Raw genomic sequence first — 27,550 nt, 5'->3', positions numbered from 1 at the left:
ATACTCTGAGTCCAGCACTCAGCACCGCTTAACATCTTCTGTTAGATCTCAGGAAGAGCAAATGTGCCTTGTGACACCAACAAGCCGCGAGGGATTCCCTGAACCCTCTTCTCTTATTTAAGAGCAGGCTGAAAGCTGTGTTTCTTGAATGTACTGCTCCTGTTTCTGAAGACCTGGGCTACAGCTGGCCTCATCCTCGAGCCTGATGTGAGATGCCTAACAAATTAACCATTTCAAGCAGCCCAAAGGCACTCCCCCACTAGAAGCGTGAAGGGCTCAAGACCCTATAAAATACTGAGGGAGGAGGGGAACTCAGAGCTCTGAATGGACCAGGAGAGGAGTAATAAATAAATCCTGTGGATGATGCCATCATGTGATGCAAAGGTACCGTGCTCTCCTCAGGCAGGAAGGTTCCCCCTGAAGGTCACTTGGGGGTACAGCATCAAGCTGCTGGGAAAGTGCTGGCTTTCTCATCCTGTCCTTTTTAGCTTGAGAAGAAAGGGTTTCTCAGTGCTCACACAGTGAGGACAAAAGTAAAAGGTCCTAAACACTGAAGGCTTTGTACATGCCCATCTGTCGGTGGCACAGTCACCGCGCAGAATGAGCATTCCCGAAACCTCAGTCGAGCCCATACTCCCTTTTGAACACCCAAGAAGGCGATACTGCACAGTGCCGAGGAACTACCTCAAGCCTATGGTCTGACAGTCTCAGGCCAGCCAATGCCAAAAAGAAAGGGAAAATGTGTTTAAGGAGGAGCGGCGCCTCATCGGGCTTAATGAGGTCTCCTCTGAGGAGCATGCACAGCTACACCTGCAACAGAGAACAAAGGAGGGAGCGAGGCAGAGACCAATGGAAAGACAAGATCATCAAGAAAAAACAGAAGGATTTGAAAAGATGTCCTGAAGTACATATTACTAAATAAGTTAGCATGTGTATTCTCCACTGTTGAAATGGTGGAAGAGTGTAAGCAGCTGCTGCTGCTCTAGGCTTTGCTGCAGACTCTGAACTGGCTTCTTCCCATCCCTACACGTAAAAGCGCAGATTCTCATAGAGGTAAACGTTGCCATATACAAAGCACACGGTTTATGTGATTTATGGCAAAAATAGGACATTTACGGTGAAATAGGCAGTGATGATGACTATGATGGAAGGGACACACTTCAACAAAAACAAAATGCGTAACACTGTACGTAACTGACATCAATCTTAGAGCTGCTGGTCCCCAAACCTGCAGGGAAGTCTGCCTGGAAGGTAGGGAGCAGGGTTTATTCCAGAGTTAGAGACCTTGCAAGTTTTAGGTGATTTTTATTTAAATTTTTTAAAAAAATAATCAAGATGCTGCTATAATCCTATTAAAGAGGGTTTAGAGCTCACACCAATCCACAAATCTGTTAAGAATTTATGGGTTTAGGCTTGCAAACACTTACTACCAGCTGCACTGCTTACCCTTCATGGAAGAAGGTGTTATATAGTACCAGTAAGTGGTTACAACGCTGGCCTTATGTTTTCAAGACAGAAAATTCTACCACTTTTAGCTACAAAACAGGCCTTCTGAAAGGTGGAGGGGGAGGAAATCAATCTTAAAAACACTCCATTAATTGATCACAAACTCCAAAACACTTTTTAAAAAATGAGGTGGGGGGGTGGGTGGGGGAGAGATAACATGGCCATGAAAAAGCAAAACATAATCGAAATATACAACAGTAGAGCGTGGAATAATTCATTTAACCCCACTTGAGAGTAAGACTTTCAAACAAGTCACACTTTTGGTTTTGCCAGTCCTTCTCTGAAGCTAGGATAAGTCATTCTTCCACTTTCCACTATACTCTCACACAGATAAGCACAAGACACTAATTAGTCATCTTTTTGGTGGAAAGGAGAGGAGCCATACTAGGGGAATTTTAAATTTTGTTTAAAAAAAATGAAATTTAAAATGACCAGCAAGCCAAACAGCATTTCCAGATGCTGGTAAAAGTGAAGGCAAGAGTTTCTTCACAGAGCTCTACTGTCATGCCCCAATTCTAACCTTTTACTAGTCCCAGCCAGGAAGCCTCTTCCAAGTGGAGGGCTGGGAATTATCCCCAATAGTTTTAGTATCGCAGAGGGAAGCGTCCGTTGTTGTTACCAGATTGGGATCCTGAGGCACGCTTTCCAAGTAGTGCTTGTGTGCAATGTGTGGTCGTAGTTCAGCAGGTCACATATACATTTCTACAAGCTCTACTACTAAAAAAATTTCCACCTACATAGGAACCTACATAGTTATCCCGTGCGGACCAGCCCGGGTACAGCTGCATATGAAGCTGTCGTTCCTTTCTTGCTAGTTCATAGTATTTCGCTTGTTCTTCTCTGGATAACGCATGCCACTGAGGTGAAGAAAAGAAAAAAAGACAAAATAAAAAGCACAAGTGTGGTTGGTTTTTTTTAAGCATGTTAACAGCAGAGTATATTATTTATATATAAATACAGCTAGAGTTGATTTTCATTAAAAAGAGATAAAACCAGATGATCTGGCATGCTGACATTCATATTTTATTTATAACTCCAGATTATAACTCCAGTTAACTCAACTGAGTCATAACTAATCATTTATGTTCACTCAGCCCCTTTGTCATCTGATGAGAGTGGAGAATTAAGAAAACTAAACAAAAATGAAGAGCAGGGGAGAGGGTCCAGAAGCTGAACCACTTGGCCTGAGCCAGATCTCAGTTACAGGTTTAGAGAAGGTCTCCCCATCCTTTCCTCACTGGCACCCCCTCTCCTCTTCTAGCTCTCACAGGTGCTGATACCGGTACTGTACCCAAAGGCTTTTTCCTTCCCCATTTGTTTTTCTGCCTGTTTCAGGACAAAATAAAAGTCTAAGATTTTTCCATCTACAGGTCATGGAAATAACATTGAAATAACACTGCTGTTAATTAACTGCCCCTCTTCCCCATGAATGACCCCACTGGCAAAAAGTGGTTGCGAAAAGCAAAAACCAAACCAAGGCCTTTGGTTTAGCAACTTCCCTATCCATTATCAAAATACCAGGAAAACACAGTGATTCAGAAGGTGTGAATCCTACCGAGTTTCAGTCCCTCCTTGTGCTTCTCCCTTGTTACCTACCCTTCGACCGAGGATTTGGTTGATGGCTGCGCTCTCTTTCAATGTGCATTCTGCTACAACTTTTGCTCTCATTTCCTTCATATACAACATAAATGCATTAAGAGGTTTCTTTATGTGTGGCTTCTTTTTCTCTTCTTCTTTTTTGGAGTCCTGATGTTTTCTGAATGGTAAAGATATAACAGAGAGAAACCTCACAGTGAGAACCCTTGTGAATTTATTAAATTAATCCCCTCAATCTCTCTAGCATTAATCCTCAGAAATCTCTAGGAAAAGAACCAGAAGGTTCTCTAGTGCCTTCACCCTGGCTGCTGTATGAGAACAGTTTTAAGAGCGTTATAAGAAAACTCCATTGTGTGTTTATGCAATATCACCAAGTACCCTCTCAGCCCCTAGAAGAATCTTGTAAGTACATGGGCACCCAGGAAAATGGGTTCATGGGGAGGGCTTCTGACCGTGGTGGTAGACGAAATAATTACATCCTATCATCAGTGGGAACCAAAATGCTGTCTTTCTGCTTCACCCGTGAAATGAAAGGCAAGAAGCACCAGAAGCACCAGGGGCAGAGGCAGACCAAGGCTCTCCTCGATTCAAACCTAAACTTGATACCAGCTCTCTCTGCAGCTTTGAACAAGCCATTTATGCTCTAATTTATTGTCTCTTGTTGTGTATCCAGTATTTCACGGCTTCAAACTGGGCACTGAGTAACAGGGAAACTGGTGAAGAAGCTTGAACCTTGATCAAGAAAATTCCACTTCTTTGTTAAAATGGGTGAAATTAATAACTACTCATCTATGAATAGTCTACATGTGAACGACATGTCACAGAATGACTCTGAAAGACTGTTAACCACTATTTTGGCACTCTTTGGTAGTTAAACCATGTTCAAAGCAATTAGAACAGAAGAGAAAAAGCAATTTTAAAAAGTATTTTACAGAAAAAACATTGCCACAAATCCAAGCCCTTTTAAAAGCCACACATGCACTGGTGATGCTTTGGGCATTCTAAAAAGAAGACACGGGAAGCAACAACTTACGAGCTGTGGAGTGAGCCGACGTCGCTCTGGGAAGATTCCTGTTTGACTGTTGGTGTGACTATGGCCGGATGAGGGATTCCAGTTGTATGTAAACTATGGTGTGGCGGGACCATGTGTGGAGGAAACCTAGAGGAGAGAAAGCTGTGTAAATCGTCAGAATAAAAATGAATGAATGGGGAGGGATGTGTACACACATTAAAAAAAAAAAAAAGGCATATAACAAGCACATGACAGCTAGACAAAGCATATGAAAGCTGGCAGCATTAATTAGCAATAAATTAAACATAATGACTCTCCTAATGTCATTAAAGCCAATCTTCCCCTTCATTATCATTACTGACATGAGACATCATGATTTTTAACATCTTTAACAAAAGGCAAATTCAACTGGATGAACTTGGATGAAAGTGGAATTGCAGCTACCTGCAGAAAAATCCACCAGTCCATTTCTTTGCTAAGAAATCATGTGCGGCAACCGAGGAATCAATTTTTATAGTTCTGAATCATGTTGTGAATTTGGGATAACATCTTTTATTCCATATTGACAGCAAAATAAAATATTAATGCCAAGACAATCTAGACGCATTTTTGATAATCCTTATAGATGCCTCATTAGCTACATTGCGTTGATGGAGCAAAAGAAAATATTTATTTGTGTCTAATAAATCTCTGAGCCACATGGCTTTAACAGATGTTGGGAAGATTGTGGAATTCAGTCAATTTTGACCCATTAAGGTAACCTAGGAAGGCTTAAATTCATGCAAAATAACAGTCTAGCCTTTTGAAAGGGAAAAAATGTTGTCAGCTTTATGGTTTATGGTCATATACTTGGACAGGCCCCGGTCCTGCAACTGGATTCAGAGGGATGTGCAATCCTTCTGCATGAATCTAATTGCTCAGTCGGGGCCACAGCACGAACATGGCACAATCATGCAGACTTTTGACCCAAAATGAACAAGCTTCTCAAAAGCAGGTTAGACTGCTTATCATTATTTCTCAACAGTCTCAGAAAGGTTTTGCAGTGAATAAGGAAAGCACACTATGACTGCCTGCCTTTCCCTTAGAAAATCCCCACTGAAGTCAACAGGTTTCCAGTGAATGGGATCTAGCCTAAAATCTTGGCTAAGAAATAACTTCCCCCAAAATTCCAAAGCTAAAGTGATCCGGCAAACGACAAGGTTTTTTATCATTGCAAATCCCTACCCTCATCCCAGACTTTTGAACCATCTTGGTCCAAAAAAACCACCCCAAGAATATGGAACATGCAATGGGATAAAGAATTATTTCTTCTATCATCAGTATACAATGATTTTTTCTATCAAACAGGATTTAAAATGGGGTGATATACCATGGATAAGTAGACTGTATACAAGTATCAGAAATATAATGGGATATTTTTTTCCCCTCTTATAAATTCCACTAGTGAGCTTAACTGCCCCCTCCCCCCCACCCCAAGCTGCCTAGACATTCCCTACATTCACAAGATGACACAGTAGTACTTTCATGAACAAGAGGTACTGTCCACTACGAGCTCTGAGGATCTTTGTCTATCAGCTGGTAGTACTCAGGATCATTAGACAGAAGTATTTTGTCTTTGAAGGCAGTGGTGGGAAGAGCAGGGACTGACAGGGAGAATGTGAAATTGTTCAAACTGTAGAGAATTGCAGCTCCTCTCAAACAAAGGCATGGAAAGAAGTAAAGGAGGAGGGTGTGATGGCAAGGGCAGAGGAGAAGGGGCAGCAAAACGGCCATTCCTAGTTCTGCTAAAGACTCACGGGCACAAATCTCCCAAGTGGATTGTCAAAATGCCTTCCCCACTCTGACAAAAGCAGCTGGGAGAGAAACACACGTCTGGGAAATGCTTTGGTGCATGGTAGGTCAGAACAGAAGACATCGGCGAGGCTGCAAGGAGACCAACGTCCTGGTCCCACTTCTGCCACAGACTTGCCTCACCATCAGCATGACACAAACTTGTGGCCTCTGTACCATTTTTTTCTGTTCTCCCTCTCTTTATTTTTGTGTGTACGTATTTTGATTGGACACGCTTGAAGTTAGTTCACACAGTGCCTGGGGCCTTCAGCCATAGTACAATGCAAACAATAAAAACTGACAGTAAGAGCTTTTAAAAAAAACCCTAACTTACAAACATGGGTGAAAATAAAACCCATGGCAAAATCCTGACCTCACTGAAAGTGAAATAAGCATAGTGATAAAAAGTTGACGCACATTCTATCAAATGACTGGCTGTCCTAGGCAAGACCCAGTGTTCAAGAGAGGACTATGCTGCTGGGGCTAGCTAGGGTTCAAAGTGGAATGAGAGCCAGTGACAACGGGACAATGAAGGATGAAGATGGAGCCAAAAACCCTACCTTCAGAGAACGGGCAGGAAGAGCTGCGCTTGTTGGACATGAGGACACAGTGGGAAGGGCAGTGGGCATACACCAGCAAGGAAGAAGAGCTGGGTGCAGTGGTAGCACAAGGACAGAGGGGCGTGACAGTGGACCTGAATAAGGTTAGACTCATCACTGCAGAAGGGCTCCCAAATATCACAAAAGACTGATTACAGCTGGAGGTAATGGGGACAAAAGATGGTGTGTTAAGCTTCTGAAGAGGATCCCTTGATGTGGCCATGATAACTGGGTCATAGACTTGCTTCTCAAATGAGGATCTGGTCAAAAATTCAAACACACTGCAAAATGAACTCTGCCTACATGGCAGAGTGTTGCACGGTCAGGATGTTCAAAGGACACAAATTCAACAAAAGATAGGGCGTTATTTATTTGTTTATTTTTGATGAAGATTTAAGTACATCCAGCTAAAAAATAAAAAGGAGGGTGAAGAAAATATGCAAAAAATGTAACTTCTCCCCCCTAATTATGAGAAAAATGTTTTCCCCATTACCATTTAGGAGAAAGAGAGCAAGTATTTGCAAATTGGAGAGTGACCAGATGGAGAAGTGGTGCAGCGGAGGAGAAGCCTACGTACGCACGTTGTGTGAAAGCCTGGCGGATGGCGAAACCTCCACTGACTTCAGCTGGGCTGAGGTTTTACCCGCTGAGCTCTAAACTTCAGAGACACGGCAGCCTTCATCAACAGCCAGCTACATCTCAGTAGTTATTTTCGGGGTGGCAGTTTCCCCAAGGAAATTGTGTGTTCATTACCAATGACCGTTCATTATTTCACACTGAATCTCTCTCCCTCCAAGACACAAGGCTGCCTATTGGACTTGCGCACTCCTTCCTATGTTTGGGGGTATAAAAACATGCTCCAGAACCCAAAGTTGCTCTCACAATCCCATGGACTTCAGTGGGCTGGGTGAGGGTTCAGCCCAAAGTCTGAGTGCCTACTTATTTCCACGCAGACATCCACTCACATGGCAATACAAGTCAGGGAAGAGTGTTACTTTTAAGTTCCTGGCTACACTCCAACTTCAGTAATTACATTCAGCAAAAGTGAATTTCCCCTGAAATTTCAATTACAGAAGGTATTTTCCACTGCCACCACTTAACTGCTGTGCAGCGTTTGTCTGGTGTAATTCTGCTAAATTATTTCCTGATTTCCTCTCACAGCAGTTGTTTTTTCATAGTGGGTCCACTGTTTGCCCATCAGTCAGTTAACCCTGTCTCAATTTACATTAAGGGCATATTATAGAGGGGTAATGAAGGATCAAGAGATGTTATAAGCATGTTGCATGCATACAAAGTGAGGGGGGCGATGCTACAAGCGGACAAAAGGGTTGTAAATGGTTAAAACAACCTGAAGACACTACCTTAATAGTCTAAACCTTTTATGAAAATCACTATTAGTCACCCATTAACCTTTTATAAACTATTCATAAGCACACTCTAACTAATGAACTGTAATTACTAAGCTTAGGGAATATTCAGGGTTGGGAAGCGTTACGTGCTCCAAAGGTCTACACCAGAATGCAGGCAAAGACAGGAACTACTTTTAAAGGAAGGTTCTGGAAAAACGTGGATGGAGGGGTGAGGTTGGGGTCTGCCCTGGCTTCAACGTTTGGGCAGAGCCAACACAGCGACCCCAAGGCTTGTACCAGGGTCCTGCGGGACTGCTGCCTGGAGGCCAGCCGTGAAAAGCGTGTCTGCAGGCAAGCGTGGGCATCCCCGGGCACGCCAGCCCCATCTCCCAACTCCGCTGGCTACTCAGGGCAAGGGCTGTCCCGCGGCTGAGCCCGGGTGCTCCAGCTGATACGGCGGGCATGAGAAAACACGCGTCGAACCACGTATCAGAGCACGGTCTGCCCAGAGGGTGTTCCCATGGATAGGAAACCAGGAGAGGAGTTTCTGGGCTGAAACAAAGGATAAACATCTTAAATCTATTCATCAGTCTGTGTGTGCGCCTGAGCGTGCGTGCGCGTGTGGGCTTATGTCAGAGACAAAAAGAAAGGCTGTGTGCGTATATGCACACCCCTCACCTTCGCCTAAGACATCCCCCCGTATTTTTTTCTCTAGACAAGTATTCCATGAATTGCAATAAACACCCTAAAAATTCTAAGCAGCTCATTATACACCACTGTCTCCTTTTATGGCTCCAAGCCAGAATATAATGATGAGTCTTAACTTGTTAAGGACAACTAATTTTTTGTTCCTGGCTGTCTCAGGGGCTTCTCTCTTACTCACTCTCACTTTACTTCACTGTTGACATGCTTCTGTTAACTGGATGTCATCTGCCTGCCTTGATTTTATGCACAAGCAGTGGGATGCATTTTTCTGTGCAACAATTCTGCTTTGAGTTGCATTAGATTTGTCATTATTCTCTCATTTTCCCCTTGCACTTGTAACATTTCATCTATTCCTGCCTTATTTTTTGAGCCACGGTGCACCCACATTATGGTTTATACATGATCTTGCTCCCTTTGAAGCCGGCAGATTTCAGAGCCAGCCCTCGTCAGGAGAAGTGCCTGCTACCAATTTAGCAGGCTGAGGGCCCCGAGCTCCAACAACTCAATCTAAAGGGGGTCACAGGGTGGCACAAGCGAGTGTCAGCAAGTGCTGTTTAATTGCCAATCTAGGCTTCTCCATGGTGTTTAAAGTATAATGACCCATCACTTAATTCTGAGAAGTCCTGGCCCTGCTGCTGAATGGAATGAATATCAAAGGATGTGCTAGAACAGGGCAAGGAGCCTACATTTCCTATAACTGCCATAAGTATAATAGACCTCTACTTCTGTCGTCCCATTACCACAATAATGTATTTAATTTGCTGTGTACTCTTTTTAACTAGATACCTTTCATAAAGCCTATCTTGGGAATATAGCCTCCCCCCTCCCACATCTCCCCCCTCCCTCAAATGACTAGCCTCTCTAATAACAATTAAACTAAATCAAGCTCTACTTTGCCTCACACCATGCCTGCAAGTCTTTTACAGATATGAAAAAAAATTAAATGGAGGGAGGGAACCATTGTTTAAATTTGCAGCTCTCTCCCCAGCCCAGGATTTTTTTTCTCCCCCGTGCTGGGTCTATCAAATACTTTTTTTAAGTTGGTTTTGCAATTGTTTCTCTATTTGCTGGAACAACATGAGCAAATTTTAATTTTCTGTTTTTACTCTACTTACCTAAAGCACACAACACACTATTTCCCTACCCATTCACTCACAAGCTCTAGCTACAGGTTTCCATTTCTCAATGAGGTGTGTTTCCCCCACTCCCCTCCCCGCAACCTTTTCCTCCTTAAATCCTCTATACACCAACCTTCACATATTAAACTGCAGAGATGGAGAGGAAGGGACAGAGCAGGGAAAAGACGTGGAACCTTGCTATGTAATGCATGCTAATTTAATTATGTGCCATCATCAAAATGGATTAGCTGTTTCAGCCCATCAGGAAAGTCTAAACCTCCACCGATTTAATTAACCAGACTGAAAATCAGATGAACAGAAAATAAAACTATCATTAGGAGCAATTAGTGATTACTTAAACATAGTGCTGCCAACCAGTTTGTAAATAAAACTAGCAGCCCCTGGAAAATTAGATGGAATTAATTGGAGGTAGGGAGGGGGAGAAATATATACTTCTAAAGCCTTAGAGGGTCAGGCAGGCCCTTTTATGTTGACTATCAGTGTTTGGAGCTTTGGTGGGGGAAAACACAGAGCAATAACCTTCCTCCCAACTCTGCTTGAGGAGAGCCCTCCTCCCTCCTGAGACTCCCCTCTCACACACAGAGCGCTGCTCTGGGTGACGGCCACCGAGAAAGCAAAAGGTATCACGACTTCTCCTCCTTGCTTTTTCAACATCACATTCTCCCAGCTTTTTCATTTAGTTTGGCTTTTAAAGACGACTTCCCGCTCCTCCACCTCTCCCTCAAAACCAAATTCTTAAAGCCCAACGACAGCACTAGGACACCCTCTTCTCCTCAAATGGGAAGGTACCCCTTGTCCTCTCCTCCTCCGCCCTACTGAAAAACTAAGGGGGACTGTTTAACTGAAGTGCTTTCAGAAAACGCTTCCTAGATGAAATGACCTCCTCTAGAGAGGGCAGCGGGAGGAGTTACATTTGCTCTCGATTCAGGACCTCAGCATTTGAACTCACCTTGACATGGAAGCATTGACAGTCAGAGCTGTTGGGTAAGGGTGGCGGAAACCCCCTGTCGTGATTGGGTACACTGGCTGACCTTGCCTGGCAAAAAAGAAGGGAAAGAGAGAATGAGAGAAAGAAAAAAGGGTTCAAAAAAAAAAAAACAACCCACAACAAAAAACTTCTCTCTGCACAGTAAGCTTTATTCTCATTTGATCAGAACAAAAATCTTGGGGATTGTACAGCAAGGATCAAAGGAAAGAAACACAGAACAATTTGAATGCCATAAATCTGATAGGAATGGCTAATTAAATTTTATAACCTCTGCTTATGTCAATAGAGACCCTCTCCCCAAGCTGAAACTAGGTGTTTTGTTGTAATAATTAAAGGCGAAGTCTCGCTTGCTTTAATGGAGCCATCACACTAATTGAGGGCTACACATCCAAAGGAAAACAATAATGAATGTAAATTTATACCAAAATAAAGTACAGTGAATCAAAGGACTTCAGTTGCGCTTTGGGCCTCTTTCGGTATTTAGATCTCGGTGAGAAAACATTAAATTAACAGAGCTTAATTTGTAGCCTTTTGTCAGATTAACAAGTGTTGACAAGAGTTACCGGGGGAGAGTCCCCAAGAAGTATTGTGGGTAACCAATAGACAATCACACCTCATTACAATAATTAAAAAATACAGCAACATGCAAAACAGCATCCTCATGAAAGACACACAACTTTTTCTGATTGAGGTTTGTCTGTGCTGGCTAGTTCTTTTCATCTGTCCTTCAAATATATCATCTGACTGGGCAGGATGCTTTCTGGGGGGGTACTATGCTAGAGACATCCAGGCCAGTTGAGGATAGATGGGTTGGGAAGTTGAAGCATGAGTGCCAACGAGAAGGGAAATAAAAATCTTGGGTTACTTCTGCAAAGTTGGACATGCTACTCTCTTAGAGCAAAAGCAAATGTGATGGTATCACCCCTCAACAAAAACCACTTGGAGAAGCTGTAAGAGCTGTGGGTGGATAAGCATGTCATGGATGTTGACTTGTCATAAACCACTGCTGACGACAGAGTCTTCCAGTGGCAGAGGTGGCCATTAGCACCTGCCTGATGAAACTGGCCACACATGGCAACATCCATGTGGTTTGGCAGCCATGACAGGAGGTTCAAGGAGGACAAACCTGTGTCTGCCCACATAAAAATGTAAGAGAGACACATATGAGCAATGAGGCGCAGGTCAACGACAGTGAGGAATTTCTTCCCTGCACTCTCATGTCTTTAATGTTACTGACTTTTGGCGCTAGCCGAGTATATGTATTTTAAATGCTGAGGCTGTTACTGTGCAAAGTTGAGCTAAGCAGTTGCAAGAGGAGCATGAGGTGGCTGTACTGCAGCTAGGCCCTGCAAGCAAGAAAGAAGAAGAAAAGGAGCTGACATACAGTCTACCAGCGTTCAGGGTGTCCTACGTAAAAAGGAAATCACCACAAATGAGGAGGAATTTAAGATTTCAGGGAGCAAGGCTCTGGGCGTTTCTTCTGCTCATGCTGTGCTCTTCTGGAAAAACAGCCTTCTGCAGAGCTGATGGATGTGCTTCACCTTCAGGGTGGGAGAGCCTCTACCCAACCAAGTTGCACGACCACCCTGCGAGGAAGGGCAGCCTGCAAAGTGGCCAGTGGCAGGCTGCTGTGGCCGAGGTCTGAGCTCCAGCTCTCCTGCATCCCTACTTCTGTGCTTGAGAAAGGCCCCCAAAGCCTTTGACGCCAAGCCCTCTCCTTGCCCGAGACCTGGGGGTGTGTGGGGACCCCCTGCTCTGCCCTGCTCTCCTCGGGGGTGTGAACTCCACTTCCTTAGGAAGGGCAAACTTGTGAGGAGGTATTTTAGCACAGCTGGCCAAACAACCTCGAGCAGGAACAAACTATTTCTAGCTTTGGGCAATTCATTTCTAAAGAAATATGATCTCCCCCAAACCGATGAGGCCTGTTACGTGAGAAAAATAGGGTAATAGTCTTGATTCGTAATGCAGAGGATGGCTGTATCCAGCAATACAAACGTGTAAGTATTTAAATCAAATATACTGCACAAAAGGCCTAAGCACTGCTTAAATGCATTACAAACCTATTGCAGAGATGGCAACATGAGAAAAAAAAAAAAGAATAAGGACTCAATTACTGGAGGGAACCTCATACCCAACAAAGCTCTGCAAGTGGGATACGAGAAGCTGAAAAGAAAACAAAACCCCAAACTAACTTTCCACGGCTCTTCTCTCAGCCAGTTTTAGAGTAAACTAATTCCTCTTTCTTGTTTGCAAGAAAATTCCATTCCTCAGATGCCAACTACCCAGCCACGTCTCGACCAGGAATGCTGCTCACTGGCTGATGTAAAGCTCTACTGTTTCGCAAGGAAAACGAAAAGGGTTTCAATGGGGAAGGCCAATGAAACTTAAAATTGGACATTTAGAGTGAGGATGGCCCTGGTAAAAAAAAGAGTCCATGAGAACCACCCTGAGCCCACAGAAAACCGAATCTGAGAAAAACCCACGTGGTGCAGTGTAAGGGCATTAACGAGAAAAGGACGTTTCTGCAGATTGGTTTAAAAATTCATGCTCCACGAGCCATCAGCTGGTTGAGATGACATGCAAAGCTGTGTCCAACTGCTCATGTTTGCTTAAGACCACATGACCTGGCATAAGTTTTAATTAATCTTCATGAGGTGGGTAAATTCGTAACCACTCAATGAAGTGGCAGTTGGCAAACAGACTTATCTCAATGCACACACACACACATGCCCGCACACACACACAAATACACGATTTTTAACATAAATTTTACACATCAAAAAAGAAAAAGGAAATTAAAAAAATGGAACTCCTTACTGTGGTACTAACCATCCTAGCGGATGGGGGATTTGTCCTACAGTGCCCGGTGATAACGGATAATAAGGAGATATATCTGGAGGATGTGGAGGCCTTGGAATTCCTATGGAAGAGGAACATAAAGCAGCATTAGTGTTGAGACATGGAAATAAATAAAATATGAGGAAAAAGCACTTAAGTTTCTAAATTGCTATCAATCCATTTCTATGACAATACTCGTGGCTTCACTTTGGGTTTCCAAAGGCTGTTTCGTAGTCTTATTTTATAAAGTGAGCCTCTTGGCATCTAGCAGTCCAACCACAGATAATTATTTTGTTATTTATGATGAGAATTTAGGAGTCTCAGCTATAGTTTTGTTGTGACACTGTGTAGGTGCCATCTTAAACGCTAAATAGAAAGATGGTCCCTCTATCAACTTCATGGTTATTTTAGTCTCAAAGTCACCAAAGAGCACAGACCCAACCTATACGTTGACTGGGTACAGCATGGCGTTATTCCAAAGTAACCTCCAAACTGAGTTACAAAGTCATTATAATTGCTAATGATGTTTGCTTTTGAGCAAACCTCGGAAACCTTTCCCAAAAGCTAGGAGTGGAGGTGAGAGCCCCTGGAAATGCTTGGTAAAACCGGGGGCAGATGCTGAAGGTGTGCAGGGGAGGACAGAGAGCCCATCCATCCTCTCTGAAACCGGTGCAGTTCCTACTCGGAGAGCAGAAACCAGCTCCAGACACAAGCCTTAAATCTTAATGCTCCTTACCTTGAGAGCAAGTAAGAATTACTCAGAAGAGTAAGGGTTACAAGACTGGGTCTTTCAATTAACAAGCCAGAGCACAATTACACAGCAGAAGCAAAATTAAAACAGAGAGCATTAAAAGGAAGGGGTACTGTATTCATGGCTAAAAACTATTTTTTTAAGTCACTTGGGAAGCTTTTAATCTCTAAATTAAATCTTCTTGTGTGACATTTTCATGCAGACATTGCTTTTTCTCCATTACAAAACCCAAACAGATTAACTGGGCTTTAACCATCCGGCGAGCTATTTGCACACTTGAAAGAATGTTCACAGAAGAAAAGTAAACAGTCTACAGACGTTAATCATATGTTTTACGATAACCATTTAAAAGCTATTCCCTGTACTACCATTATTTAAATGAGAGGTTGACTATGCCATTCACTTGCAATACCCAGGGATGGCGAGATGGATTCCTTTTAAGCCATGTGAAGTTAGCATTAAGCACAATTAGAAGGGGGCCCCAGTTGGAAGTGTAGGGAGTGAAAACCAGCTAATGCACAGCCTCATTCAAGGGCTGGAGTTTAGATAAATTATCTGCATACGTTAGGGCCAACACAGAACGTTTCCTTTGACATGAATTCAGTTTCTGATGTACCTTCCAATTAACTAGCTGGGATTTGGATTAACAGAAACAAAACCACTGTCACTAGGAACTCAATGCAGCCTGAAGAAGGAAGATTGACACTGTTTGACTTCTCTGGGCCCTCAGGTTAAACAGGGACTCTTAAAAAGTTAGAATAACATGTAAATTCTACTCTGTAACACCAATAAATCTAGTCAGGGTTTACACAGTGCTCTATATTCAAGACGACTGCCCTTCAGGCTGAACTGAGAGTTGGGTAGACTTACATTGGGGAAAAGAGTTGCAAGCGTAGAGCTGGAGCTAAGTAGTTAGAGTGGATGAAAATTCAACATTATAGGAGAAAAATGGCTGAACTCCTGACACAGAAACAATGGGATTTGGGGAATTAAAAGAGATGCATTTTGAAACCGGTCATGACCCACCACCTTTAAAATTCCAGCTGCAATTTTGTAAGTGCAGATCACAGAACATACATGTTTAACTCTCTGGGTCGTGCATGCAAACCAAGCACTTGGTCGATCGAACTACTACGTGGGGTATCATGCTTGCAAAGAAACACACCTGCAAATGACCCCACACATGCAACTCTGGTATCACCCTGCAGAAGCTTTATGGAAATTCACCCCAGTAGGTTTCCTTCTGAAGTCTAATTGGCTTAAAAAGAAACTACTTTGGGTTCTTGCATGCATTTGACATTTTACATGCCCCCTTTGGTGCTCCAGCATGGGAAATCCTTCCTTCTGCACTCCTTCCCCCTAATACACAAAATGGAAAAGATCCACCCACCCACTCTCCAAAAAACCCAAACTATTTCCCACCTACCTGTTTTGGGATCTACGTCAGCTGGTAAGTGTGGAGGAGGGTTTCCCGGTGTGAAGTGCTCATTGCTGTACGTGATAAGCGGCGTAAGAGGGTGTACATGGTGTGGGTGCTGCACAACTGGCACTTTGTTAGACTGTCAAGAGAAAAAGGTCGACGGCATTAGAGGAGTGCCGGGTACTCCCCACTGCAGCACGAGGCACGACTTACAGAAATCCGAGTACCCAGGATTTCAACATGGTCCTCAAGACTTTTTCAGATCCCTTCTTGGCGTCACCCTTGCAGTTTTCCCACCCTCTTGTTTAAAACCTCCTCACACACTTTCCCTGCTCTTGAGTTTCTTTAATCTTTTTGACCTGTCGTGCTCCTGTACGGAGCAACAGCAATTCTTCAAAATTTTTCCTTTTTATTTTATAATCTCGTGCTTCACCTCCAAGATGCAGGCAGACTCCTTAGTGAGGGGCTGACAGAGTCCCCCATTTAATTAGCACAAGACCCAAATGCTCACTGACCTGCAGGTCTTTTCCTTTCCCCTTCCTGTCCTCACTTTCAGTTCTGCATTTTACTGCTCATTGCAAATACTCCAGATAAAAAGCCTTTGTAGTGCTAGAGTATTCCCTTCATCAGCAAGCATTAAGCTGACAAGCAATCACCTGCATAATATATATACATATATATATATATTTTAGAAGAGGTGATTAATTATCAATTCATCAGAGAGCACTAATAAATGGAAACTGGATACGGATGAATTAGGCTACTAAAATATTCAGCTATATAAATGATAGTAAAAACAAAGATAAAGCCATTGAAATTAACACTCTTGTGGGGGGAATAATCACGCAGATATCATGAGGTTTTCCCTGACACATTCCCACATTCCTAGCTTGGAGGGGGGGGCGGGGGTGGGCTATCTTTTTCTTAACAACAATTAAAAAAAAAAAAAAAAAGGAGTGAATGAATGAAAGGAAAAGGCAGGCTGAACTGTAACTTACCCTTACAAGATCACAAAGAAAAAATTAAGCTGAAACAAGCGAACTGCTGGACCATTTACTGCAAGTAATCCAATTGCAAAAACCCCTATTCCCCATAGAGGATTTTCACTAAAATCCTACAACAGGGACATTTAACCAGATTAGGTACCAGCAAAGATAAAGAGGCTGGTATTAGATGATGAATGGATTAGAGTCAGGTTTCATTTTAGAATGTGTCTTCATTTCCTTTTATTACTTTAAGTAAGGAACAACTTGCATTAACATCAAGTAAAAGGAATCACATTAAAATAAAGTAGTGATACCAGGGCGGCCCCCGATAGCGCCGCTGCTGTTCAGGGTCCGCCAGCGCTCTCCTGCTCGGAGGACGGCTCCGGCCCCACCGCTCGCTCCCCAGCACCCCAAACACAGGCGCCCTTGCCGCACCGCTTTAGACAAGTTATTATCTGATCTCGGTTTGAATGCTCCGAGCTTCCGTTAAAAGCATTTTGAAAAGAATTCAGTTATTCTTTGGGGAGGAGTTTCTAAACTGGGGGGAAGGAAGAGGGAAGAGAGACCGAGAGCTTGGAGGAAAAGACACGTCAGTCTTCCCCGAATAAACAAGAAGTCCCTCCATCGTGCTTCGGTCAAGCTAAGCTTCACCTTCGGCTCTTGCAGCCTCCCTCACCCTGGGAAGCTCCCCTAGCCCCAGCCTCAGCCATACGCAGCTATCTGACTCACCCTTTTGATAACCTGCAGAAAAAAAGTGTGCACCCAAGAGAAGCAAGCCAAAGAGTAGCGCTTACGCCTCCCACAACTTTTACTGTGTTTATCTCTTTTTGCAGCCCTTACATGGAACGATTCCCCTCTAATACCACGCATGTGGCACAGGAGAGTCCCACGTCAAGCAGCCACCACGCAGGACAGAGCGTGGTCGCGACAGCCAACGCTATGAATTACAGCACGTTGTGTTGGCTGGGTTGTAGGTCAGATCTGCCAGCTGTACAGTCAAGGACAACTTTTGGCCACACAGATCCACAGTGGTTTCACATCAGAGGAGCGACGGGGATTTAGCCCCTTAATTCAAAAAGCCAAAGGAGATGCTCTAACCCCAAATCTGTTCTCTTCCAAGTGAACCAACCTAAGCAGTCCGAAAGTAACTGAAAGGTTTGCCAAGGACTTCACATAACAAATCATCATGCAAACTAGCAGGCATCTACTCAACAACACATGGCATTATATGCCAAATGACCACTTGATCTGGTTCACAAAAAGCAATCATTCCAAATAAGAGGGATTTTTGCTGGCCAAGACCTGTGTGAACTCTTGCTGTTAGGTGACCCACAGTGTGGCTGTTAGTTGCTGTAGCTCTGTGCTCTCCCAGCTCTACCTTCACATCATCAAAAAACCCTCACCCAGATCCTGACAGACACTGAGGGTTGTCTTCCATGGAGAGCTTATTTTCATAGAAACTAGAACCGGTTAGTTAAAAAAATAAGTAAGTGACAGAATAACATTAGAGGGTCAGACTTAAGCCGACAAACAAGAAACAACACGAGAGAGGAAAGCTGGACTTACATGCCTGTATCACCGAAGCCAGATATACCATAGGGGGTTACATGTAAACTGTGGGAAACTACCACCCACTGCTTTGAAATACCAAGACCCCCCCTGCCAATATCTCCACAAAACGGCATGAGTGCTAAATTATTATGTATTTTACTTAACACCTTTCAGAGAAAAATAAAAAGCAAAAGAAAAAAAAAATCAACAACAAAGCATTTGAACCTTAGTCTACAAACTTCCCCAGGTAAGTCATTTTCACTTGGGTGACTGCCCTGCACTCAGACAATTCATATAACAGTACTGGATGTAAGGGTAGGATACATTTTTGCCACTCTGACGATGCTGGGGCAGAGGTGTGGGAGGAATGTACTGGGGCAAAAGGGGGAACTGTCATCTACATGCTCAAAAATACGTTCTCCGGGACAGAGAGCATGATCCACTGCCCCTGTATCACTACCCCAGGCTGGGTTGGTCTCCTGTTTTGCACTGTTTATCACACACTGGGAGAAGGGACTGTAACGCCGCTCAGAATAGCACGCACAATTTGCAAGCCAAGCTAATCATACATAATAAGCTAAATAAGCTGCTCTTTAAAAACAGCATTCCTGAAGTTAACTAAGCTTCCCTGGAAAAGAGAAAAAGAAAGGACTGGCTAGGAAAGAGCAGGATTAATCCCACATATGCATCTTCCTTTGAAGTCAATGGGAGCTCTGCCTGAGTAACAAATGTGGTCCTAACCCCATCCACTGGCAATGAAAGGTAAACCGCAGAAGCTATCAATAGGAGATACCTACTTGATGACCTTAGCCATCCCCCTGCAAAAGGTCCTTCTCCAATATACATTTGCCAGTACTTTATCAAGGGTAGTTTTAAACTAAAAGCCATTGTGAGATGCAGGAATTTCTCTGGCAACTTGAACAACTCCATTTATGGCTATGTCAGGCACGGAAAGGGGAGCTGCACTGGTACGCACAGATTAGCATCAGGGCATGTGGTAATAGGACGGGAACAAGTGGAGACTTCTAGAGAGAAATCCCAGCATCTACAAAGTACCAAGTCATCTGCTGATAAATCACTCCTCTCCACTGAAAGCTGGGCTCTCATACACTGGGCTAGAGGGCATGGTAAAGAATTGCAAAAAAACAACAGAAGTTTGCTTTTCTTGATAACCCCCGCCTGAAGCAAACCAGAGGAAATTGTCCCCATAGAGACTCAACTACTAAATCTCTCTATATGAATTTGAAATGCTTCTGGAAGTGCTTAAACACAGATGACTTTAAACAATAATGGAGCTTTGGAATTAAAATAAAACAACAAACCAACAAAAAAACCCCAAAACTCAACCCAGAAAAAATTTCGGACTGATATATGTTGGAGACGGATACTGAGATCCATTTAGCCTAAGTTCTGCTAGGTGCCTTCAGGGAACAACAACAAAAAATATCTGAACTTCAGATTTAAACTGCAGGGGATTGTGTGTATAAATTGCTGTGTATTAGTCTTTGTTGCGCGGTAAGGACATTTCATTAACAGGATGAAAGATGCTTCTATGCCTATACAGCCCAATTTAATACACCCCACTGATGAATACTCCCCATTTATTGAAGAAGTTAATACACGCTGTATAAATCAATAGTTCCTAAGTCTCTGAAAGCAATGTAAGACTTGCACGAGATGAAACATTGTATTGTTGAGCACACAAAGAGGAACCAACCTTTAAATAGGAAGAGTTTGTTACTGCAATTTCTGTTTGCAAATTCATAGCTTGTTTGGCTTTGGTAATAAAAACATGGTATCAACTCAAAGTCAGAGAAAAACATGCCAGAGAGGTCGGAGTATTTGTCCTCGCCAGGATAACGTGGTGTTAGTAAAAGCAGGTCTGCAAGAAAAAGCCACCCAGGCTGAAAACAAGCCACCATGACATTGCAGCAGCGAAGCAGCCAAACCCTTCGGCCTCAAGACGAGTGGCCGGCGGCAAACTGGGCTCTGCCACGTTCCCGGCCAAGCAGCCAAGGGCAGGGCAGGGAGGATGCTCCTGCCCCAGCACAGCCCAAAGCTCTGGCTGCCACCGGCACAGCTCCCGCAGCCGCAGCCAGGGAAGGGACCCCCCTTCCGCGACCCGAGGCGACCTCTGAAGTGTGCTTAAAGCCTCAAATCCTGCTTGGGACGCAGGGATGGGGTGCTGTCCACCGGGCACCCCCCGACCGCCTGCAACTGGGAGTGTGGCAAGGGAGAGACTGATCAGGCACTTGCACCCCGGACCCCCAGAGCCCCCTCCCCTCCCTCGGCTACGAGTAATGGGAGGAGGAATGAGAGGATGCCATTCACCTTAAAACCTATTAATCAATAGACGCTGAAAACAAATGGAGCTAGAGCTCCGCCTGTCTTCTTTGCCATGTCCTCCTCTTCCCCGTTTCCCCATTGCTTTCCCTTTCTACTGAAGAAAGATGGGCCCTGAAAGTGCCTTTATGAGCTTAATACAATAAAACAAAAGCAGCACAGAAGAGGGTTTGTCAGCTTTTTCCCCTCCTCCAGGGTGGATGCAGAAGGTCTTGAATTAGCAGGCCCTCCTGGAGTTGCTCCCTGGGCTTAGCAAAGGGTACCATTCAATATCAGTTCACATTTAAAAAATAGGTTTATAACTTGTCTCCCTGTATTTTCCAGATGGTGCTATTGCAGTTATGCTGACTATGGCCAGTGAAAAGCTAACAGATGTTCCTGAGCTGCTCTGCAGCTCCGAAGATGCTCATAAGAGGGGAGTTTCTTTTTTTCTAAAGGTTGATCTCTCCTTGGTTCTGCCTAGGAATGACACCACCACTCCCCAAATCAGAAAACTAAGTTGCAAGAAAAGGCAAATCCCAACATATTGCTGCAAATATTGGAATATTCTTCCATTTCCAGCCAGGTCACCAACACCCAAAGCAGAGCACCCATCAGTAAGCACCACTCCAGCCCTGGGGATCACCCACATCAGCAGCCGCTGCAGGTGGCCCCCCAAACTTCAACAAGGAAACTGCAAACCATTCAGGTGAACTGAAAAGCTAAAGCCAACCAAACCCATTAGCTTTATGTAACTTGGTCCTCATCCCCTTCCCAAGCATAAAAATTCAATGCCAGTGATGAAGCATTTCCTGAAAAAGTTGAAGATTTCATTTTACCCAGCTGTTTAGCTAGTGGAGTCACAGTTTATTCTTTTTAAGGATGCTTTCACACCTGACTAAGCATTTTCTCCTGAAAACTACTTCCCCTTGCTCCATTATGGCTGATACAGTGGCCTGAGCCCTTTCACAGTTTAATGTAGCTGATTTCTGCCGAAGGTCCTGCCCTAAGCTAACTACCCATTGTAGCAGGAGACAAGGCCTCCATTGATAATCACAACTCGCCCTGCTAAAAAAAGGCTCATTTTCTTCTTTCACACAAATGATGACAGGAGCACTGACAACCATGTGCTGGGACAATACCCCCCCTAGACAGAGCTTCACACAAAAAGAACCAACCCCCCACTGCCCACCCTTTAATAAATATATTAAAAAAAAGGGGGGGGGTGTGTGGAACGGGACACTTTTGCATCCTTCTGCTTCTTCCCCCTTCCTCTCTGACCACTGCCCAGGCCAGTGAGTGCCTACCTGCTCCTGCAAGAACTGCCAGCTTTCCAAGAAAAAAAAACCCAAACAACCCGTGCTCTATTAGCAATCTCTCAGACAAAACAACAAAATCAGCTTCCTGGCTTTAAGTGTCCAGCAATTCATTCAAGAAAAGAATCGTTTTCTTTTTTTTTCCCCCCCTTTAACTATCCTGCATACAGGAGCACTAAGGCACTGTGCTTGACATTTTCGGCATCCTTCCTGCAAGGGAGTGAAGGTACGGAGGGGAGGGGGCGGGGAAGCGAGGATTTAAGATGTTCAGGAAATTTCCACTTAATTTCGCCAAAAGGCAATTATGTGAAATGATCTGGTGACAATTAGCATATGCCAAATCCTCTAGCGTAAAAGGGAAAGAACCGGGGTTTAGCTATCTAATTACTGCCTGTTAGTTCTTATGCAGGAGAATTAAAAACACTCGTAGTAAAACATTATTATTAAGTGTGCTCACACTTTGCTTTCAAAGCTGCTGTGGACTGTAATCCTACTGCTATGGTATTCGGGGGAAGGGGGGTGGGTGTTGTTTTTTTAAGTTAAAAAAAAAGAAACTTGGGGTTTTAAATACAAGTTAAGTGCTGCATTCTTGGACCATGTGGTGTTACTCTAATGCCAGGTCAGACCCAGACAAGCACCTGCTACACAGCTGTATATTTTGAGATCCTTCAGCAACACTTGAAATTACAGTTACGCCAGTTAGATTTTACCTCACTCATTCTCTTAATGCTTTATTGATAAAGAGGAAGCACTCTGCTGCACCCGCTCTGCCCGCTCTTGGCGTACAAACTGGGACACCAGAGTTCCCCCAGCCTATAGCCCAGAAACTGTGTGGCCTGCGCGCACCCAGCCAAGCCTTACGCTGTATCTCAAAATTAGAGGAGATTTGATCAACAGGTGGATTTCCCCATACGAGGAGGACAGGGTAGTGCTCAGCCTCTTCAAGTTCCAGGCATCGAGGTGCCCAGATCTACTTCTTCCATTACAAAAGGAGAGGCACGGTTTCTCCCCCAACCTGACAAACACTCTGTGCTTTCTTCGCATACTTTAGTTTAATTACTAGACAGATATTATCTCTGTAGAGCAGGCAAGCCTTCGCTCATGTCTAACAAGGCAAAAAGCAGAAAGACTTGGCATACATTAGACTAAAACTGAAAAACACTGTTTTCTCAAGCAGTACCAGTACAAGGTGTGCTGGATACACAGCCACCAAGCAAAGAGACTGGTGAAACCTAAGCAGGTCTTCAGGAAACGGTCCTGAACACGAAGGGGGTAGAGAGGGGAGAGATACAGAGCCATAATGCAAGCACAAAAATTCAGAAAAGATGGGAAGAAGGGAGATCTGAATATAAGCAAAAGGGTGCTTATAATTGCCCTCATAGACCTTATCTGTTATGAGCTTTGTATGAATACCTAGTAATGCAATTTTACTTACTGCCTAGCATTCTCTAAAATGCCACATTATAAACAGCTTTAATTCTTGCATACAAATCGCTTATTTCAGCACTAGGCAGATATCTACTGTAGGAGAAACAGCTCCACTGATTTTGTTAGGGTATCTGTGACTTCTGTGTACAGTAAGAACTTGAATGTGAGGCTGTTAAAAAACTGCAAGAAATGAAAAAAAAATTAGCATGCATGCCTATACCCACTTATACTCGGCAATCTCAGTAATAACAGCATTATTAAAAAAACTAACATACATATACATGTCTTAAGATACGATGCCCAGTTTTCAGTACAGCTTTTTAAAATGCAGTATTCACAAATTATAGCGGACTGTTCTCAACACCGATACACAATACATGGAGCAGATAAATAGCTTAACAAATAACAAAGCTCTAGAAAACGTTTTCATTTTTTTAATGTGATAAAAACATTACACGCCGCCACAAAACAACTGAGCGATGAAATTAGAGTAAGTCCAGATGAATTACTTCTTGAATAAATTCAACAAAGTTTCCCCAAAAATGTGAAGTTAAATGCACATCAGAACTGAAACACCTTGCAAATATTTTGGAAGAAAAGAAACAGGCACATTTATACAGTGCTGTCAGGCCTTTTGCCCCAAGTCCCCATAAAAAGAATTCCTCGAAAGGCAAAACGCTTACAAGATCTCATCACCAGCCATGTAAAACCCACATATGCAACAGCATGCAGTGAAAGAAGAAACATCTAAATAACTGTCCTTCTAGATTAATTCATTTTAGGTGAATTCTACAGAATTTTATCCCTTGGTTTATACCAGAAAAGGCAAATAAATCAACTAAGCTACTCAGGCAAAGGTACCAGAGAGTACTGAAGTGATAGAAATCCTCCTGCTGGATCGAGTGACTCTGTAAGCAAGCTTGGCAGAGTTAGAAAAGAAAACAGCAGAAAACTCAAGACTCCCACAACACCACTGTTGAAAACGCGATGCTTTCTAAAATTGTTAAATACATTTCTATTTTCTGTGTACAATTACGGGCAATGTACAGAATTGGCTGAGTGGTAGGTTTACTTTCTGTAATACATATTAATAGGAGAAAAAAAGTCTCATGGACTTCTGACAACGAACACAGAACCACTGTGTCGAAACACACTACCTCATATTTATCAACATTCAGTTTTATTTTTCATATTCTTTTATCACTGGGTGAAATCATTTTTATGTAGTGTCTCTAAAATTTTCAGCTTTCACATTACAGCTGAGCTTTCTGAAGAATTCAGAAAATTTAACTGAGTGTCAACCAAACACAGGATCAAAAGCACCCAATTAAAAACGACTACATACTATTTTAATAATTAAAAAAAATAAAACTCGTTTTGTGTATGACAAGAGTTAAACCATTCCACCTCCAAACCCCCTTAACTGTAACGTATGTGCCCTCCTACAAACCAACTTTTTCTCCTTAAAAAAAAAAAACAAAAACAAAACCCCAAAAAACAACCCAAACATTTTTACCTTCATGGTTTCAGAGTTAAGGAAATATCGTACTGAACTGAAGAAAGCTTTGAAGTGGCCCCCTCCGCCCCAAAGGAGAAAAAGAAAAGAAAAGCTAGTGATGTCATGGTCACTGTGTGAATGTATGACTGCGGATGTAACGCACAGCTAATACACGCACACATACTTCTCCCTCGCTGGTAACCATTGTTCAGCATCCAGAAATCAGCCCCTGAAACCTGCTGTACACCAGGCTCTGAAACACACACACACACACACACACACACCCCCCCTTGCGACAAACCCCGATCCCACCCTGGATGCACGAGGAAAAAATTTCTCCCCCCACCGCCACCACTTTCTGTAAACCAAACCCCAAAATCAGGCGGAGGGAAGGGCGAAGAGGAGGAGTGCAACAACTCTGCCCCGCTGCACCATTGTGTCGCGACAAAACGGCGCTCTGCCGCTGGCTCCTCGCCACCGCTGTAAAATTAAAGTGTCATCGAAAAGTCGCGCTTCCCTTTACTAAAAAAGATGATTACCATAAAATAAATAAATAAAAACAACGTCGCTAACAAAGGTCACAGCTGGAGATGCCTGCTTGATTTCTCAACACCCCCCCCCCCCTTTTTTTTTTGATTCCACACAGGAGGAAAGAAAAGGAGAGGGAGAGAGGGGGGAGAGGGAGAGAAGTCACATCAGAAGTTCAACGGTCAAGACGGAAAGCGCGCACACAGAAAGTGCTACTCACCCAGCAATTCAAATTGAGATGCCAGCAGCTGAACTGCTGGAAGAGAGAGAACCCAGAGGCAAGCGCTCCTCCTTTACCACTCAAATCTTCCATTCCCACTAAAATTGCATCCCTCGGGTACATAACAGCTTTGTCTTTCCTTCTCTTAACCTCCAAAACTTTTTTCTTTACTGTCTAGATGCCAATTGTGCTGGCTTTGTATTATTTTCCTTGCAGCTTTTTCTCTCTCTTTTTCTTTCCCCACTCCCCCCCCCCCCCCCCCCTTCACTTAAAGTACTGGAAAAGCTGTCTTAAAAGATCAAGATGTCTCCAGTTTTTTGGCCTGGTGTTTTCTGAATGCTCAAAATCCACTGTCATGTTGGCTGTGAGAAGTGTCTTATTTCTAAATTGTCGGCTGCGGTTATCAAAATTTAGAGAAGCCTCCTGTCTTTTCTGATACAGCACTTTACCATCATCCTTCCAGGGAGTGGGGAAAAGACTTCCCCCCCCCCCCCCCCCACGCAGGTATGTCTGCTCAGAAGAGCTAAAAAGCAGTTACCTTGGAAATCAATGACAATGCTACTACAACCCAGGTTGCACAGGTATTACTAAGTGCAGCAAAGAAACGCCGGCCGGCCGTGAGGGAGCATGATCAGTTAAGTGTAGCAAGCAGTCACTTTATCTGCAAGATTGTCAAATCCCTCAAAACAAATTTCTTAGGGGGAGAGCTGTAAGGAAAAGATATTTTCTTGTCATTGTGACACTGAGGTGACATTTGGCAGACCTTTACCATTAGCTCTGGTCTCCCCCCACCCCCTTCTCCTTTAGTATTTAATATTTCTGTAAACCACTGACCCCACTGTAAAAGCAACTCACGAGGAGCTTCAAGATCACTGACGTTACGGTGCCCTGGCTATTGTATTTTCCCAAGCTGCTCCTAAGTGAGAATAAACAGGGGTACCCAGAGAGCATCGCTGAACTGAGCAAGGGTGAAGCCTTCTCCCCTGCGCCTCGCTCTTGCCCGCGAGCGTCGCAAGATGCCCGCTTCCCAAATCTGAGCCAGGTACCGAGGGCAAACCGCAGCATCCGAGTTCACCAAGAGTCAACCTCCCGGCTCTTATTTATCCCTTTCCCTAAAGTTGCCAAGTAGTTACTCTGCAACAGGGGCAAAAGCCAGAAAGGCTGCTGTTTTAACGGGGAATAATTAGGAAACCGTGGCCGCGCTCTTCCCCTCCTGACTTTCTAAGCGAGTTTGTTAATGGTGACGGATGCTGCGCGCAGGGAGAGCGATCGCCATGTGGGACGGACGCTGCTGCAGACGAGGCGCCGAAGAGGACCAGTTGCAAACACTTGTCTTCCCCGCGCAACGTCTGGGCGACTCACGCGAACGAGTTCAGCCCCCCTCGGCCCCAAAGGATGAAACGACAGGTCTAAATAAATAGAGGGAAACAAATTAAACCTGTTTGGAACTGGGAGACCTTGAGCGGTTCCCGGTTTGCTTTTTAAGTGGCAGTTTAATCTGCGGAGGCTGCACGAAACAAACCCAAAACCAAAAAAAAAGGCAAACCAAACCAAGACGCAAACTGGCACCCGGGACCCGGGGGGAAAAAAAAAAATAATAAAAATTTAGGGGCAGATGGAGCAAGGAGGGGGGAAATCCGTGGGTTTTCTGTCCTCCTGAGCAGCGTCCCCCCTCTCCCCGCACCGCTCTGGCCTTCGCGTGCAAAGTGTCAGCCAGCAACCTTTAAGGCCCTTAATACCAAAACAAAACCCCGCGATTTCCCTTTACACGGCGCTAACAAAAGCAACGAGGCTCCAGTTTGACAAGTAAAAAGCCCCAACAACACGGCAACTAATTGCCTTCCCTCCCTCTATTCACAGCAGCCACCACACTCCAGCGGCCGCCTTTGTCACACGTGCGATTTCCCGCGGCAGCCGCCAGCCCCGGGGCCGCTGACGGACAGTTCCCCACCATTTACCAACAATCAC

The 27,550-nt window shown here is 43.9% G+C and overlaps 1 protein-coding gene across 17 annotated transcripts in view; it reads right to left on the bottom strand.

Moving 5' to 3' along the window:
* The window catches only part of TCF7L2 (transcription factor 7 like 2), a 180,468-nt gene that overhangs the window by 10,715 nt on the left and 142,203 nt on the right, over nucleotides 1-27,550 (bottom strand). For 7 of the 17 annotated variants that reach the window (XM_049811131.1, XM_049811142.1, XM_049811143.1 and 4 more), the window contains 6 exons: nucleotides 15,740-15,872; nucleotides 13,542-13,644; nucleotides 10,686-10,772; nucleotides 4,136-4,261; nucleotides 3,103-3,262; nucleotides 2,256-2,363 (listed from right to left, as the gene is read on the bottom strand). In XM_049811131.1, the coding sequence (XP_049667088.1) occupies nucleotides 2,256-2,363; nucleotides 3,103-3,262; nucleotides 4,136-4,261; nucleotides 10,686-10,772; nucleotides 13,542-13,644; nucleotides 15,740-15,872 (717 nt within the window). Of the gene's footprint in view, nucleotides 1-2,255; nucleotides 2,364-3,102; nucleotides 3,263-4,135; nucleotides 4,277-10,685; nucleotides 10,773-13,541; nucleotides 13,645-15,739; nucleotides 15,873-27,550 lie in introns of all 17 variants that reach the window. The other 10 variants (XM_049811128.1, XM_049811133.1, XM_049811137.1 and 7 more) reach the window with 3 other exon arrangements.

The sequence above is a fragment of the Accipiter gentilis genome, chromosome 9 (genome assembly GCF_929443795.1).
Source record: "Accipiter gentilis chromosome 9, bAccGen1.1, whole genome shotgun sequence".
NCBI classification, from domain to species: Eukaryota; Metazoa; Chordata; class Aves; order Accipitriformes; family Accipitridae; genus Astur; species Astur gentilis.
Note: the sequence above shows the minus strand (reverse complement) of the source record. Positions and strands in the feature narration are given on the sequence as shown.